At 36.3% G+C, this 18,865-nt stretch overlaps 1 protein-coding gene across 1 annotated transcript; it reads left to right on the forward strand.

Moving 5' to 3' along the window:
* Positions 1–9,968: 9,968 nt before the first annotated feature.
* Positions 9,969–13,510, forward strand: LOC125208147 (leucine-rich repeat receptor-like serine/threonine-protein kinase BAM1). The gene is made up of 2 exons (XM_048107722.1): positions 9,969–12,848; positions 12,915–13,510. The coding sequence occupies exons 1-2, from the start codon at positions 10,277–10,279 to the stop codon at positions 13,280–13,282; spliced, it is 2,940 nt and encodes a 979-aa protein (XP_047963679.1). The 5' UTR covers positions 9,969–10,276; the 3' UTR covers positions 13,283–13,510.
* Positions 13,511–18,865: the final 5,355 nt, after the last annotated feature.

The raw sequence follows: 18,865 nt of genomic DNA on the forward strand, positions 1-18,865 counted from the left end.
TAAATTTTAATTTTGAAAATTAAATTTTTTAAAATAAATAAAATAATAATAATATTATAATATATTAATATTATTTCTTAACGTCTAACACAAACACGAACACGACACGAAGTTTTCGTGTCGTTATCGTGTCGACACGATAGGGGCACGAACCCAATAAGTTTTGACAAATACCCATTAATTTCGTGTGAGTTCGTGTCGTGCCAAAAATTGTCAGCTCTAGGATAGAGTATTATTTATATGCTATCACATTTATCTGCAATTAACGTATTTAGTTTCTTTTTATGTGAGTTGAGTGATATCACTTAAATGGGATACAAATATCGATTTACATTTTTAATCAATTTTATATAATAATTATATTATAAATACATATATTTTAAATCAAAGTATCAATTGTGAAAAAATGAATCCAGGGCAATGATGAGAATGATGATGTCTCACAACGACAATAAGCGACAAAAGAGCATTGGACTATGACTTGGAATTCCACCATGTCCATAGCTTTCGACCCCACAAAACAAGGGCTAAATTTTTGTAGTACTACTATATACTTATTATAACCCAGGTTCCTAATTTGCCCACTCCTTTTATGGTACATACTCTTAATAATATTTGACTTTGTATTTACTCGCATGTCATAAATGGGATAAGTGAGCAAATGAACGTGTTTATAAATTCAAAATCAATTGGGATAAGTGAGAAAATGAACGCATATTTATTAATTCAAATCGATGAGACCAATCATTATAACTTCCATTCATTAATTTTTGCAAATAATTGTAAGATTAAAGTCCAAAACTTATCTCAAAATAGGGTTATTTTATAAATTTGGTCTAGAACATAAGATTTGGTATTTGTATTCTTAATTTATAAATTTGATCCGTTTATTTGCCATTTTCAATAGAACCGTCAGAATTTAGTCAAATAATTGAATAATTCTTTAGCCAATAAGTATAATAATCATATAACACCCCAAAGCTATCAATTAGAAAATAGAATGAGAAAATATTACTAGAATTTTAGTACGTATATAAATTACATTTTTTTTTACATGTGTTATGTGATTTTTTGTTATGTTTGATTGAAGTGAATAATTGATTATATAATGTGAACCTGATAGGATTATGTGTTAGTATTTGATATCGATTGTGAAATAAGATATGGATATGTAATTGATGCAATTGCTATGTTTCGCATATGGTAATGAATTTATTTGAATTGTTGTTGTGACAATCTTGCCTTGGGTCTTATATATATGGCAATAAACCTACAAGTCATATACAATGACAATGGACCATCGGATCAAAGAAAAAAGATGTGACACCACTTATTGAGTTTTAATTAATTGTGTAAAGGGTGTTACAAACACATTATTAATTTGGTGGACTAATGCTTATATTTCTCAGCTCAGTTAGAAGCCTTATAAATGAGCATTCTAAGTTGACTCGGTCGAGTGAGATTTATCTCTCAAAGCACTCGTCCAAGTAGAAACTACTGAAGTTTACGATGAGTCGACTCGAATGGGTTGTGTAATGGTGCAATTTGACTTGACTGGGTGAGTCGGGTAGATTTTAGTGCTAATTCCCACTCGGTCGGGGAGACTCGTCTAGTGTTCTCCCAGTGTTCGTTTCTTTGCCACTTTAGCCCGTTTTCACTTGTTTTCTCAATACATTCTCAACAAACTTGTTAATTAGCCAATTGCTATGTAATTGATTGAAAACTCAAGATGCGAGCTATCAAACTTGACAATATGCACAACAATCAACTAATAGAACATCATTATTGTTTCATGCAAAAGATAAATATGATAAATGTTTTCAGTGACGTAACAACAAGCATAAGAGAATAAACAATAACTACAACTACTAACTCATATATCACCTAGTCAAACAATAACTACAACTACTAACTCATATATCACCTAGTCAAGATGGCCTAACAAGTAGATGCACTGTTATTTTCTCTCACTCTCAGATGTATAAAGTGATGGTGTATACACTTAAAATCAAAGTTTCATGCAATGTTATGAATGTAATCCTAAATTCATAAAAGTCTTTAATTCAACTTATAATGTAGGTTCTTTAGGAAAATTTAGGGTAAGTGACGTAAATATAGCGTAAAACAAAGGTGACGAAGCTCTACTTCACAATAGATCACAACACTAACCATATCAACTCAAATTTCAGAAAACTAGACTTAGTCTAATTTCTTCCCTTTCTTACAATACCATTTATTCTTTTCTTTTTTCAATCATTTCTTCTTTTTTTCTCAACTTTTTTTCTTCTTTTTTTTCCGCTTTCTTTTGCTCATTTTTCACTATTTTCATTTTTTTTCCTTTTTTATAAATACATTTCTCTTTTTAGAATTCTTTACTTGTACCCCATCTCAAGTAACAGTACAAGATATATTTATCTTCTTCAAGGTTCAATACAATAAAGTTAAGATTTTATTTATAATATTGGCTCATGAACAAAAATAGACTTTAAGGCTTAGTTAGAGAATTTTACGAGTAAAGGGTCCAAGTGTGGATTAAGATTAACTAACAATGATGACCTAACTTTATATGTCGTTCACATCCATTATTTAGATTCCATAATATAGTGATCATGTTTTCAAAATCAAAGTCATGTACTCAATCAAATTACACATCGATGATACTGAGGCTCAAAACTCACTAGGTATAAGCATAACTGCATAAGACAAGACAAACGGACAATTCACTATAAACCATATCATGATAAAAATGCGAGTCACTAGCTACGAATACATATTTTAAAACTAAACTCATTTGTAATATTATTAACAACTCATCTATCTATATTGCATGTTTCAGTTTTTCATCCCATTCCAACCTCACGTGAATTTCCACAAAGAAGAGAGTCACTAAAATAAACAACACAAACAAAACAAAATAGAGTGAAATAAACAAAACTGAAATAAGCAAATCAGAATGAAACCAAAATTTGTAAAAATGACAAGCAGCTAAGAAGAAGAGACCAAATCTATGTGAAACCCCCAAACATATTTAATACAAAGCATGAATAGGTTTGGGCGAGGTGAATTTGGGAAACTACCTTTACTATGGAGAAAGAGGTGGATGATGAAATGCTAAAATTAAACATTGATTTTATCTATGTGTTCCCTCCTTTGCCTCTACTTGACGTCATTCTGCTAGTTGGAGAGAACTTGAATTATATATATCTTGTTTTAGCGTAAAATAAAACCCTAAACATGAATTCTACAAGGGAATCGATATCTTGATGGTTCTCCAAAGAATCGAAGTGGGTTACTACTTTTCCACGTGATGATCTTCAGAACTCGACCAGAGACCTTTTGACTCTTTCCCAAACTTCTATTTCGATCTTAGAATGGACTAAGTTTATAAAAATTAATAGGTCTTGAGTAGAGAAGATGCATAATTTTATATTCTAAGTAGGAGTAAAATTTTGATCCCTATATTGTATAATGGGGATGAAATTTTCTGAGTATATAAACTTTTGTCTCTGTCTCTCATCTATTTATCTATTTATAAAGTTATGTTGAATCATCAGAGATCTACGGAGGTTTGTTGGGTCACACCTCTTTGGCTTTTAATTATTTAAATTGAGCTTCAATTTAATTCAAGTTCAATTAATTAATTAAATCTGCTATTGACTTAATTAGTTAAAATACTTTTTCAAGAGTGGTCTAGTTCAAAGTTCTTATTTATTATTCATAGATTAAATTCCAACGGATCAGATTCTAAATAATAAAACTTAATTCCAAGCACCTCTTAAGGATATTATTAAGTCATACTTGCATGTGGTGTGATTCAATATAATAGCAATCCTAACACCATTAGACACTGATTACTACTACCTAAGATATCAAACTTTTTGAATTACGAAAAATCTGCACCTTTTGATTAATCAAAGCCTATCTAGGTTGTGAAAAAAATTTACTTCTACAAGGTTCCGGCTGGATCACCTACTGTGATGACATGTTCCACGACCCAGCCTTCAATGTAGAAGACTTAGACTGATTTTACTTTCCAGCATTTTAATTATATAATTAAATATATAATTAAAGACGGTCAATACCCATTAAAGTAAAATACACAGCATGAAGAAAACATTTATTATTTTCATTAAATAAGGAGAGTTTACAATATACAAACAATTTATCAAATTCATAATAAACTCGAAAAATGCTCTTTAGTATATATGTTCCAACAATATGTTGTTATATATTGGTAATATATTGTGCTGATGTGTTAGTCGATGTTATTGTGTTTGATGATATTTTAATAGCAAAACACATCTTTAAGTCCTTATATTTTGATTGTTTATTTCAATAGATTCTTGTACTCCTTCCGTCCCAAGGAAGATGACCCCTTCCTTGGGCGGCACGGGATTTTATGCAGTTAATTTTTGTGTGTTAAGAGGAGAGAGTAAAGTAAGAGAGAGGGAATAAAGTAGAGATAAAGGTGTTTCCATTTTAAGTAATGGGTCATCTTGGTTGGGACAAACCAAAAAGGAAAGTGAGTCATCTTCAATGGGACGGAGGGAGTACAATTTTTCAGTTTTAAAAAGTCCTTGTACTTTTATATTTGATATATTCCAATCCTTATTTAACGGAACCGTTAACTTTTTTCATTATAAAATAACACATCATATATTAATTATCTAAATATATTCCACCTAATATTCTAGTTGGAAAATACCAACATATCATAAATATAAAACAAAAGACAAAAAAAAAAAAAAAAATAAAACCTAAAATGGCGCACAAAGACTAAGAAATTTGTTGTTTGATTATAAGAGTCCGAACTCATTAAAGAAGAGTGATATACGCGTAGGTTATTTAATTGGAGTTTGAATAATAATTAATTTAATATTTGGTTCTAATAATATAAATCCGTGAAATTCTTTTAAAGTTTTGGAATTTTTTAGGTTTTATTTTAGTTTTTTTTATCTTTTTTTAATATTTATGTTATGTTATATTTTTCAATTAGGATATTAGGTGGAATATATTTAAATAATTAATATATGATGTGTTATTTTATAACGGAAAAGTTAACGATTCCGTTAAATAAAGATTGGAATATATCAAATATAAAAGTACAAAGACTTACTAAAACAGAAAATTGTACAAGAATCTATTAAAATTAACAATCAAAGTACAACGACGTGTTTTGCCTATTTTAATCACTAACATAGTTCCAAGTTCGTCATGCTAAGCGGAGCTATACATCATATATATAAATTAGTATGGTTCCAAGTTCGTTATATGATGTGATATATTGGTAATATAATTAATGTGCATGAACGTGGAAGAGTGGTGCAGCTCGGAAAATGACTGCTAAAAGATGATGATATTGATTTTGAATCAACTTCCATCAAATGACATTATTGTGGTTTCCTGGGCCATTATTCCATACTGATTAGCAGCAATGCTACTTAAATTAATGGCGCTATGAAAATCAATAGTTCGAGAAAACATGATAAAATAGATTACCGCAAAATAGACCATCTTGGCATAATAAACAGTTCAATAAAACATGTTAAAAGGTATATATAGTGAATATTGAATATATTTATGCATAAATATAAATTCCGGTAAGATAAATGTATGATTTTTACTCATCCACGATATATGGTATGACAAATTCAAGACTGTATATCTTACCTGTTGGAATCGTGGTCCGATCAATGCAATTTGACAGATCGTTCAAGTGACGAAATATTTAATTTTGATAAAATTAAATAATTTATAATCGATCTACGCTTCGAGTAGATGATTGTGGTATATTCATTTTCTCTAACCCGATTCCCGGTGAGTGAGAAATAATATATCAAAGAATGTCACGATATGGGGAGATATATAATTAATTAAATAAATAATTAATTAATTTTGGACACATAGATAAAACAATGTGTCAATTGAGCATATGAAGAAAGCTTCGTAGAATGCATGCACATTGATCGGGTTGTCCAGATACATTTCTGGAATGAACAACTACGTGAGAGGTGTCTAGATACATCCGTCCAGGTTCATCCTCCATGATTGACATTTGTAACGTCTGTAACGACTAGTAACCCCCGGCAGTTACAATCTAGCCATCATGACACACATTATGAATGTTGACTCTATCAATTCAAATGAGTGGGCTTGGCCTATAAATATGTATGCATACTCTTGCATTCTATACACCATTCACAAGCATTCTACAAAGCATAAGCTCTCTCCCTCTCTTGCATTGTTCTTCTAACGAAGCTTTGCCCTCTCCTCCATCCAGTTCGCCGGAGTTCTGTTGATACCGGGGCGTATCTCGTCTTGCGGAAAAAGGACTCCTCGACTCGGCTAAATACTTTACGGTTTATTGTTTCGAATTATTCATTGTAATTTCGTTTCAGTTTACTTTACTTTATTCCTTCTTTTGGGTTGTATTACGCCCTGCTAGTGTTTATCTCTTGTAACAAAGAATCACCAACATTATCGACCGACACATAATATACATACACTAAATACAAATACTGTACACAAACATATATATACTGCACACACTATACATAAAATCAGTGGTGGAGCCAGAAATTTTACGGTAGGGTGTCCAAACGACCATTGAAATTTGTGTTCAGTGCTAATGAGACACGGAAACAGCTCGAACATAAGCAATATAAAAAGCCACACGTGAAAAATAGATGATGAATTTGTTAGAATATACTATAACACCAATTTTACTAATAATAATATGTTTACATATTTATAGATCAGATAGTTAATGTTCCAAAAAAATTTATAATAAAAGAAATAAATAAAATTGATTTTATTAATAGTATCATGTAATATTTAAAATATTTATAGAGTCAAAGAATCAGTTTGTACTCTGAAAATCTAATATAAATGAATATGAGAACATAAAAAAAATTACTAAATCAAGAAGAAGAAAAAAAAAGTAAATGAACAAGAAGCATAGACTAAATGATTCAAAAATGTAAGGAGCATATTTTTAAATACGAGAACCACTCTGGGAGAGTTTTGAACCTTGGACCTCACAAACAAATGACCGACACTGAGACCAACTGCACCATATTGTTGATATATTAAACATTGCATACACATAAATATATAGTAATTAGGAAAATGGCTGAGGGGCCCTGGGCCCACCGTGGCTCCGCCCCTGCATAAAATATACGCACTATACACAAACTACACGCACATACAAACACACATTGTGTGTGTAATATGTGTTGTGTGTGTGCACAAATTCTTTAAATTCTATTTCATGTCAATTACTTCATTTTACCAAATATAAGATTCAGAATTAAATGAGATTTAAATGCATTTCAATTCAATTCTAGAGAATTCTAAGTCCAATTTCTTATACAACCAAACAGGCCTTAAAAGTTCTCATTTTTATTTTAAACCGTCTCAAATATTTTTTCGATCAAAAGAGAGAGATACAAAACTTGAATTCTGAAATCGGTTGAAATCAATGGCAACGATGGTTCTCTGAACGTGTATTGATAAATGGAATTGGCATGAATATAGACGTATGTATTTTTTTTATGGTTAGTTCCTTTAATTGCCCTCTTTTTGCCCTTTAATTGAAAAATTGACACTTTTTTGGCACCAAAGGCAAGAAAAAAAGAGAGGAAATTACAGAAATCCAGGGCACCATGCAAAGATGCCTCTTTCCCTATTCAATGAAACAACTTTGAAAGAAAGCATAGGCTCATCAGACAATGGCTTTCCAAACGTGAATTCTTGATTCCTTGCTTTAGGCCCTTTGCTCCCTTTCTTTAGTATAAAGACTGCCCACTTCGTATTAGCCTCATTCTATAATCATTTATAATTGGACATATTTAAAATATACAGATAAATATTACAAATGTTCACTCAATCCATAAATGCTCCATTCGTGCATGATAGAGTATAATATGGTATTCAAATGAATTCCTTATACATTGCTTTTTCAGATATATATACTATAATTCTTGGATCACATAATAGTTTAATTAATTATATCATGTGGAAGACTTAGATCATGAAAAAGTGCTTGCGTCGATACTTTACTGATAATGTATGGTTTGAAAGTTAATAAAAATGTAATCGATTCGAAGCAATGATGCAGATTGATGGGATAAAATCAACAGTTTAATAAGTGGGCATTATGCTTTAACAAAATTTGATATATATATGTATATAAATTTCCATTTATATTGGCTTGTATATCAATGATGGGTGTAAGAAATCATGATTATTCATGATCAAACAAAATGAGTCACATCTGCTGCTGTCTGTAGATATATTGGTATATGATTGTGATGCAAATACAGAAAAGGGACTGGTTGAGAATTGTACTGTCTGATCTATAAGTTTCCATGACATAATAGTAGTGGGCTTTTGTTATCCCTTTCCTCCTGAAATGATGCAGAAAATTTCATGTCATTCAAGGCCAACAGCACCTTGCTCTTTTCCAAGTCATGTTGTCCAATGATTCCACAAATAATTATGTCCCTCCATGGATATAATTCGTGCACTTACCATGAATCATCTTGCTTCAAAGTTTTTGCTTCCAAGTAAGCTATATTATGGAGAGGACTTATGTCAACAAATTCATGAAAATGACTCTTCAATGTGGGCCATCAAGATTGACATAGACATCTCATGAGGGCTTGCTAGTGTCTGTTGAGAATTGAGACAATTAACTCATGACAAAAAACCATATTTACTTGCACATGTGTGTGTGTTTGTGTGTGTTTGTTTGGAAGTTTTGGCTAATGATACAAGAGCACTCTTTTCCATGTGAAAGATAATGGATTTATCTTTACAAGTGGAGATCAAAAGCAAAGATCTCTCCTTCCCTCTCTGCTTTTGCTTTTTCAGCTCTCCCTTTAGGACTATTCCATCTTCTATTAAAACTCAAATACACATTACTATAGTGAACATTTGGTCCCATTCCTTGGGACAAATTAAGGAGGGAAAGAATAAAGCAAAAATTAAAAGTAGAGGGAAAATAAACTTTATTGGTTGCTTCTCCCATGCAATCCTATATGCTAACACAATTAAACATTCTTACAACAAAAACATTGTAATCATTTAATAATAATCATCATCTTTTGCTTCTCTTACATCCTACTGTATGTTGCAGGCACATGAGCCATCTTTTCAGCTGTGGGAATTGCAAGAAAAAAAAATGCTTACTTTTAATGCTGTATTTAATAGTACTAACACTTATACATCAAAGTACACAAATTTTATGTCCTCAGCTATTAATTAAGTTTTTTTTTGCACAATTTTCACACATAATCTTCTGGGATTTTCTGTCAGTATAAAATCCTCTCAGCAATTTCCCAAAACCCTTTTTTCTGATTTAAATAATTCACTCAAGAAATAGACCAAAAACTCCCTAAAAAAGAATATGTAGAGAAAATTTTTAGCAATGCTCCTTGTAAGGGTACAGAGTGTGAGCCATGCAGAATCTGGATTGAATGCAGGAAATGGTCCCAACATTCAGATATAGTATACTTTTGTTTTAATGCATTGCTAAAATACACAAAACATTAAATTACTGAAAACTACAACCCAAATCCACACATCTTTCAGCTGTCATTTTCATTACATGGGGTCAATGATATACTAATATGCTAGATGAGTATCTTTGTAATAGTGGCATCAATTGATTACATCAACCCCACCATTATTTATTTTATATTTATACATAGATATCGATGAAGAAGAAGACCATGGTTATGATATGAATTTATCAGAAATGGCTGAGCCAGCTCAGCCATTTCTTGATTGCTCAAAGTGCAATTTCATCACCTTCCACTCAAAGTGAGAGAAAAAAGCAAAGGAAAAAAACTATATTTTTGATATCTCTTCGTTTAAAGATATGAAAGTGTGACAATGTAATTCAAATAAAGAAGAAACAAAGTGAGAGAGAGAGAATCAACTTTTGCTTTTTGTTTCTTCATAATCTCTCATCTTTAAATTTCGGTTATCCAACGGCTGTTTTTCACCCTCTCTCCTCTCTCTTCTTTTTCCCTTAGGCCTAACCTCGTGTTTAAACCTCTGCAAAAATAAAATTTCTGCCGCAACCAAAATTCGAACTAAGATGAGCTGATGATTAAAGCAAAAGAGAAAAGGCGAAGCTTAGCTTCTTCCTTGAAGTTGAAGTCTCTTTTTGCAAGATGATTGATTCTTTACCTCTCTACAAACTTCAACTCTTTCATATTCCCTCTGCTTTCCATTTCCTACACTTCTCTTGAACCATTCCACGTAAAAAATGGCGCCCTTCATTGTCCTACTAATTATAGCATCACTCGCAAACACCTCCTTCTCCTCCACCCTCATATCGGACTTCCACGCGCTGGTCGCGTTGAAGCAGGGATTCGAGTTCCCAAACTCCGCTATCAGCGGGTGGAACTCCTCAAACCCCACTTCAATCTGCTCGTGGAGCGGCGTCCAATGCCTCCGCGGCAGAGTGGCATCGCTCGACCTGTCCAACATGGCCCTGTACGGCTCCATCTCCCCCGACATTTCAAGGCTCGACAGGCTGGAAGAGCTCTCCATCGATGGGAACAACTTCACCGGCGAGATCAATCTCGAGAGCATGAGCTCCCTCCGCTTCATAAACATCTCCAACAACCAATTCAGCGGCGGCCTAGACTGGAACTACTCCAGCCTCCCGAATCTCCAAGTTGTTGATGCGTACAACAACAACTTCTCCTCTGGCCTACCTATTGGGGTGGTGAGCTTGAGAAACCTCAAGCACCTCGAGCTCGGAGGGAATTTCTTCTACGGAAGAATACCTCCGAGCTATGGCGAGCTAGCCGGATTGGAGTACTTATCACTAACCGGAAACGATCTGCAGGGGAGGATTCCTAGAGAGTTAGGCAACCTCACAAACATGAAGGAGTTGTACCTAGGCTACTTCAACGTGTTCGAGGGCGGGATCCCTCGAGAGCTTGGCAAGTTGACGAATCTTGAGCATTTTGATCTATCCTCGTGTGACCTGGACGGCTCAATCCCTCCGGAGCTGGGGAATCTGAAGTCACTGGACACATTGTTCCTGCACGTAAACCGGCTCACGGGGCCAATCCCGAGGGAGCTGGGGAACCTGACGAGGCTGGTGAATCTTGACTTATCTCTGAATGCGCTGACAGGGGAGATCCCGTACGAGCTGATAAACCTGAGGCGGATCCAGCTGATGAACCTGTTCATCAACAGGCTGCACGGCTCCATCCCGGACTTTGTGGCTGAGTATCCCGAGATGGAGACGCTGGCGCTGTGGATGAACAACTTCACAGGGGTCATACCTAGGAATCTCGGACAGAATCAGAGGCTGCAGATTCTTGATCTGTCTTCCAACAAGCTCACTGGTACTGTTCCTCACAATTTGTGTGAATCTGGGCAGCTCAGGATCCTTATTCTTCAGAAGAATTTCCTTTTTGGCTCCATTCCACAGGAATTAGGCAACTGTTTGAGCCTGGTGAGAGTGAGGTTGGGAGAGAACTACTTTAATGGCAGCATTCCTAGTAGCTTCATATACCTGCCTCAGCTTAACTTTCTCGAGCTGCAAAACAATATGCTCTCTGGTACCCTGTCTGAGAACACCGACTCTTCATCCAAGAATCAAAGTAAACTGGGGCAGATGAATCTCTCAAACAATCAGCTTTCCGGGCTGTTACCGTTTTCCTTATCCAATTTCGCATCCCTCCAAATCCTATTGCTCGGTGGCAACAACTTCTCCAGCCCCATACCGCCTTCTGTGGGAGAGCTGCATCAGGCGGTGAAGATTGATCTAAGCGGAAACTCTCTCACGGGAGAAATTCCTCATGAAATCGGAGAATGTCTACATCTCAACTACCTGGACTTGAGCCAGAACAACCTCGCTGGCCCAATCCCGCCGGAGATATCCAACATCCGAATCCTCAACTACCTAAATCTATCACGGAACCACCTGACAGACGCCATACCCCAATCCATCGCCTCCATGAAGAGCCTCACCACCGCCGACTTCTCCTTCAACGACCTCTCAGGTAGGCTGCCGGAGACAGGGCAGTTCTCGGTGTTCAACGCCACCTCCTACGCAGGCAACCCCAAGCTCTGTGGCTCGACAGTGAACAACCCCTGCAATGCCACAGCAGGCGCCGCCGCAAAATCGCACAACGCGTTCAAGCTGGTGTTCGCGGTGGGGCTATTAGCGTGCTCGCTGGTGTTCGCGACGGCGGCGATCGCCAAGGCCAGGTCATTCAAGAGGGGCAGCAGGTCGGATTCGTGGAAGATGACAGCGTTCCAGAAGGCGGAGTTCACGGTGGCGGAGGTGGCGGAGTGCGTCAAGGACGGGAATGTGATCGGGCGGGGCGGGGCGGGGATAGTGTACCATGGGAAGATGGGAAACGGCGTGGAGATCGCGGTGAAGAAGCTGCTAGGTTTCAATGGCATAAACAGCCACGACCATGGATTCAAAGCAGAGATCAGGACGCTGGGGAATATCAGGCACAGGAACATCGTGCGGCTGCTGGCCTTCTGCTCGAACAAGGAGGCGAACCTCCTTGTGTACGAGTACATGAGGAACGGAAGCTTGGGGGAGGCGCTCCACGGGAAGAAGGGAGGGTTTCTGAGCTGGAATTTGAGGTACAAAATCGGCCTTGATTCCGCCAAGGGGCTCTGCTATCTCCACCACGATTGCTCGCCCTTGATCGTGCACCGCGACGTCAAGTCCAACAACATTCTCCTCAACTCAAACTTCGAAGCTCACGTCGCGGATTTCGGCCTCGCCAAGTTTCTGGTCGACGGCGCCGCGTCGCAGTGCATGTCCGCCATTGCTGGCTCCTACGGCTACATTGCTCCAGGTACGTACACAAACGCTTTCATTCTAAGAGAATTGATCGGAAATGACATTGTCCATGTGTTTGCAGAGTACGCGTACACGTTGAGAGTGGACGAGAAGAGCGACGTGTACAGCTTCGGAGTGGTGCTGCTGGAGCTGGTGACGGGGCGGAGGCCGGTGGGGGAGTTCGGGGAAGGAGTGGACATCGTGCAGTGGGTGAGGTGTTTGACGAAATGCCGCAGAGAGGAGGTGAGCCGCATCCTGGATCCGAGGCTGACGGTGGTGCCCAAGGATGAGGCCATGCACCTCTTCTTCGTCGCCATGCTCTGCGTGCAGGAGAACAGTGTAGAGCGCCCCACCATGAGAGAGGTCGTGCAGATGCTCTCCGAGTTCCCCCGCCGCTCGCCGGACTTCCACTCCTCCTCCTCCTCCTCCAATCACAAAATTGGAGTATGATTTTTTAGTTTTTAGGAACACAAATTATTAAAAATAACTTTCGCTTTTTTGGGGGTCTTTTCTGTATTTCTATAATTTATGATCTTATTCCCTTATGTGTTTTTTATTTTTATGATTTTACTTTTGGGAGTCAAATAATTAGGTGTAGAAATAATTAGTGTGTTTTAGTATTCATGTATTATAGTGTACACAGAGAGTAATGCATTAACCATTTTTGGGGGTGAATTACATTTTGGTGGCTTTATATTTCTCGAGATTGAGTTATAGAGTTTTTTTTTCATTTTGTAAAATCAAGATATTAACTAAGACCTCGTTTGATACTATGGAATTGGGATGTAATAGCTGAAAACTTGAAAACTTGAAAACTTGAAATTGAAGGCTTCAATTCCAAATTCAATATTTAGAATAAAAAAAATATTTGAATTTAAAATTAAATTACAATTCCAAATAGATAAATCTTATAGAGTAAGAAAAAATAATACTTCCTCCATCCCAAGATAAGTGACTCATATTCCTTTTTGGGACGTCCCAAGATAAGTGACTCATTTCCTTTTTTGGTATTCTCTCTCTTACTTTTTCTCTCTACTTTATTAACTCTCTTACTTTATTCACTTTCTACTTTATTAACAAAACCCCATTTCCTTAAATCCCGTGCCGAAAAGTTTATGGTCACTTATCTTGTGACGGAGAGAGTAAGACTTAGCATTCTGTCTTCACAAAAGTCAGATAACATACTTGATATTTGATAGTACAAATTAATAGATATTTATATCTTTAACACAGAAAATAATTTAATTAAAGAGGAAGACTCGAAATACTTGCAATTCGGTTTGGACGGACAATCTGTATTATATCTGTAGTGGTTGATAATAATATTTTAAACTGGGCTTGAATTAAGTTGACTTTAATTTAACTAGTATTAACCCACGCGCGATGCACGACGAAATATTTTTTCATCATACGATTTTAAATTATTAATTAATTAATTAAAATAAAAAATAATATAACTATATAAGATTAAAAATAGAAAAATATACTATAAATAACAATTCAATAAATATACTATTTAAAATGGAACTAAGACAGAATCAATTATTTGGACAAAGAAGAAGAGAGTATCAAGTGTTGATACTTTTGAAAAATATGTTTAAAACAATCATTCAAATCTCTCTACTGAAAAATGTAAATCAGAACATATACACGTAGAACTCTAACTATTGTAAGAAATATTGAGATAAAATTCTCGAGTCAAGAATGTTACGATTCTTCCCTCTCTAAGAATTGCAAGAAATATTGGGATAAAATTCTCGAACCATATATACACGCGGTACTCTAACTACTGCGATCAAAAGAAAAAAACAACAACAAATGAAATGGAAATTGCCCAGTTAATATTTTTGAGATTTTTGTATGCATGTTTATAATGATAGATTGAAATTAAAGTCTAGAAAAAACATTACAATTGAAAATCTATTTGGAGATTTTGTTTGTGGGGCACACTATGGTGCCATCTAAATTAAAGTGACAATGTAACTCTATTCTTAACCGTCAGATCTCCTATATAGATGGCTTAGATTGAATTGTAGAAATAGAGTTTAGAATGCTTGGTTGTGATTATTGTCTTCTTACCAGGGTAATTGTGTTTTTTTTGTTGGAATTAAATTCGAAACGTAAAGGAAACTCCTGGTTTTTTTGGGCGCTGATTCACTCACTCTCTTCCACTCAGCTATAACGCACGCCCACTCCGTGAAAAACTGAATTGTTTCTCTCTCCAAATCTCTCAATACTATCATCTACCGATTTTTGTTTCATATATTCGATCAAACCCTAGTCTGCGAGCGATTTGTGTCTCTTCTTCTCTGCGAGCGATTGTCACACCGGCGGTTTCTCCCAAAAATTGGCGCTTGAAGTTTGCAGCCAGTCTCTTCAACCTCCGTCTTCTCCATCCGAGCGTTTTGTGTTTCATTATTGGTTAGTCTGACTGCTTATTGAAGGTTGAGGGTTTATTGAGTAGTGATGAAGACTTAGAAATGTGCAGTGCAGTTTTGTGATATATCTCGATCTAACAGGTCCAGAGGATTCGACTAGACTTCAGAGGCTAGAAGATCATGAAACTATCAGACAGGGGTCGTTGGATGCACTCTATTTCTTCAAAACCTCAACTCACTATACTACAACTAGCACAGAGAAGTAAAGGATCGATCCCACGAGGACGGATGTGTTACGAAACTGCATTTGAGGATGTTTTAGGAAAAGGGGTTGGCTGCTGCCACGCACTTTTTTTGGGTCGAGAACTTAAAACTACTGGGTCTGAGAGATAAGAAAAACTTTACTCTACCTACTGGGTCTAAGAAATGAAAACGTACGGAACATGCATGACTGAGAGAAATGAGATATTTTAAAGTTCTAAGACAACTGCAGTTAACTTAACTAGACAGACTTTCCTAATTTGGACAGACAAGTATAAAGCGAACAGTGGGGACAAGTTTCCTTAAACTACCAGGGTCTGGAAAAGTATGCAGAAAAGTAAAAAGACAATGCAGATAAGTACTGACAGGGTCTGGAGAACATGCAGAAAAAGCAAAGTACATGTGCAGAAAGTACTGACAAAAGCAGATCTGGTTCTAACTACCAACAACTTCATCTTCTTCGGGAATCAAACGAGAATAGCAGATAAAACAGAGTATTAAACACCATGAAAACAGAGCAAACTTCAGATCTAAACTTAAAATGAGAAATTAAAGCCTAAACTAACAGATCTACGCTACTGGACCTAGAGGATGCAGAAACAGATAGTAAATAGCCATAATCATGCACAACGTAAACAACAAACATCAGATCTACGAAACTCCAACTCAAATCCACCACGATTAAACAAATCCGAACATCTCCATACATAAATCCACAACCTCCATCAACAAACCAACAGATTTCAGCTCCAAACATCCAACAATCAACAAGAACGAAAGCGAAAAGTAAGAAATAAACGTCAACTCAGCGATATCCAACAAAAACCAACATAAACTTCCATAATAACGAGAACTAAGTTCGAATCCAGCAAATCAAAGTCAGAAACTAGAGCTACGAAACTTAAAACCAACAAGTACTTGAAACGAAACAAACTAAACAAAGCAAAGTAGATATCGTTTCTTCGCCTTCACAAGGCGGTGTTACACAGCAGCAAAACAACGATGATAAACACGGTAGCCAGGATCACTCCATCTCCAAGTGCGCAACAAGTGAAATGAGAAATTTGAAGTGTGGAACTAAGGAATGGAACAAGAGCTTGAACTAAAAGTGTGTAGAAGTGGCTATCTTGTTCTTCAAGGTTGAGCTCTTTATATATGTGAGGCTCTGATCCCTAGGGTATCCCTCTGGTAGTTAGACGCTTTTGCCCTTGAATAAGACTCTTTAAAATAATCTGCTCTTGCTCCATTCTGCTCCTGTCGCCAACTTTTAATTCTCCCAGGTCCGAACGACGACTTCTGATTTTTACTTCAATTCCATCTCTTTTGCATCTGCCAGGTCAGGTAACAGCAACTCCTAGGTCCGGCAGATTTACTACACACCTGAACTCATGAACACACATTAGCGCCCCAAATGCACAGAATTTTAGCCCAAAACCAATGCATGAAACGAGCCTTATCAAGTGAGTATCCTCATTTGGGTTAATTTTGGACCTGTTTTCACCAACATTATTCCAAAATTCTGGGTTGAATATTCGTTTTTTTTTCTGGGTTATTTAATTGAATGAATCGTACTCAGTTACTGGATTGCATTTGTATGAATCGGTTTTTGCTTCGTTACTCTTCTGAAATATTGTATTTGATGCTTTGGTCTAGTTTATTATTTGCTTTGTTCTATGTTGTTGTTTGCTTGAGTGTCATTAAAATGTATTTGTTTGCTTATTGAAGATTGATATTTTGCTCATTCTAATGTTAGGAAATGTTGGGTGTCATTAAAATGTATTGGTTTGCTTACTGAAGATTGATTCTTTGCTTATTATTCTAGAGTTAGAAAATGTTTGGTCCCATGACAGACCCTGTTTCATACGTTTTTGTTACGTTTTTTTGGCATTAAGAAATTGCTTGTTTTTATTGTTTTGGTTGCTTTGTTCTATGTTGTTGCTTGCTTGGGTATCATTAAAATGTACTCCCTCCGTCCCAAGATAAGTGACTTGTATTCCTTTTTGGGGTGTCCCACTATAAGTGACCTATTTCTATTTTTAGCAAAAAGTCATCTCTCTTACTTTATTTTCCACCTACTTTATTCTCTCTTCTCTCCTCTACCTTTCCCTCTCTCATACTTTACTCTCTCCACTTTAACTTATTTAAATACCATTCCTTAAATCCCGTGCCCAAAAGAAGTAGGTCACTTATCTTGGGACGGAGGGAGTATGTGTTTGCTTTTTAAAAATTGATATTTTGCTTATTCTAGAGTTAGGAAATGCTGGGTGTTATTAAAATGCATTTGGTTGCTTATTGAATATTGATTCTTTCCTTATTCTAGAGTTAGGAAATGTTTGGTCTCATGATAGACTCTGTGACAGGTCCTAAGAGTGCAGTGCAGGTTTGTGCTGTGTGTGATATCACTCAATCTAACAGGTCCAGAGGATTCTACTAGACTCCAGAGGCTAGAAAACCGTGGAACTATCAGAAAGGGGTCGTTGGGTGCACTCTGTCCCTTCAAAAACCTCAACCCACTATACTACAACTAGCATAGGGAAGTAAATGATCGATCCCACGAGGAAGCAGGTGTTGCGGAACTGTAATTGAGGATGTTTTGGGAAAGGGTTGGCTGCTGCCACGCAATTTTTGTGGGTCGAGAACTTAAACTACTGGGTCTGAGAGATAAGCGAAATTTTAATCTACCTATCGGGTCTAATAGATCAGGAGAACTTTACTCTACCTACTGGGTCTAAGAAACGAAAGCGTACGGAACATACATGACTCAGAGAAAATGAGATATTTTAAAGTTCTAAGACAACTGGGGTAAACTTGACTAGACAGACTTTCCTAATTTGGACAGACAAGCATAAAGCAAAAAGCAAGACAAATTTCCTCAAACTACCAGGGTCTGGAAAGCATGCAGAAAAGTAAAAGAGACAAAGTAGATCGTACTGACAGGTCTAGCAGATATGCAGAAAAAGTAAAGTACATGCAGAAAAGTACTGACATAAAGCAGATCTGGTTCTAACTACCAACAACTTCATCTTCTTCGGGAATCAAACGAGAATAGCAGATAAAACAGGGTATTAAACACCATGAAAACAGAGCAACCTTAAATCTAAACTTAAAACGAGACTTAAAACGAGAAATTAAAGCCTAAACTAACAGATCTACGCTACTGGACCTAAAGGATGCAGAAACAGAAAGTAAATAGCCATAATCATGCATAACGTAAACATCAAGCACCAAATATGCGAAACTCCAACTCCGAAACACCAAGATTCAACAAATCCAAACATCTTCATATGCAAATTTCCAACCTCCAACAACAAACCAACAGATCTCAGCTCCAAACATCCAACAATAAACAAAGACGAAAGTAAAAAGCAAGAAATAAAGATCAACTCAGCGAGAT

Source organism: Salvia hispanica, chromosome 2, assembly GCF_023119035.1.
Source record: "Salvia hispanica cultivar TCC Black 2014 chromosome 2, UniMelb_Shisp_WGS_1.0, whole genome shotgun sequence".
NCBI classification, from domain to species: domain Eukaryota; kingdom Viridiplantae; phylum Streptophyta; class Magnoliopsida; order Lamiales; family Lamiaceae; genus Salvia; species Salvia hispanica.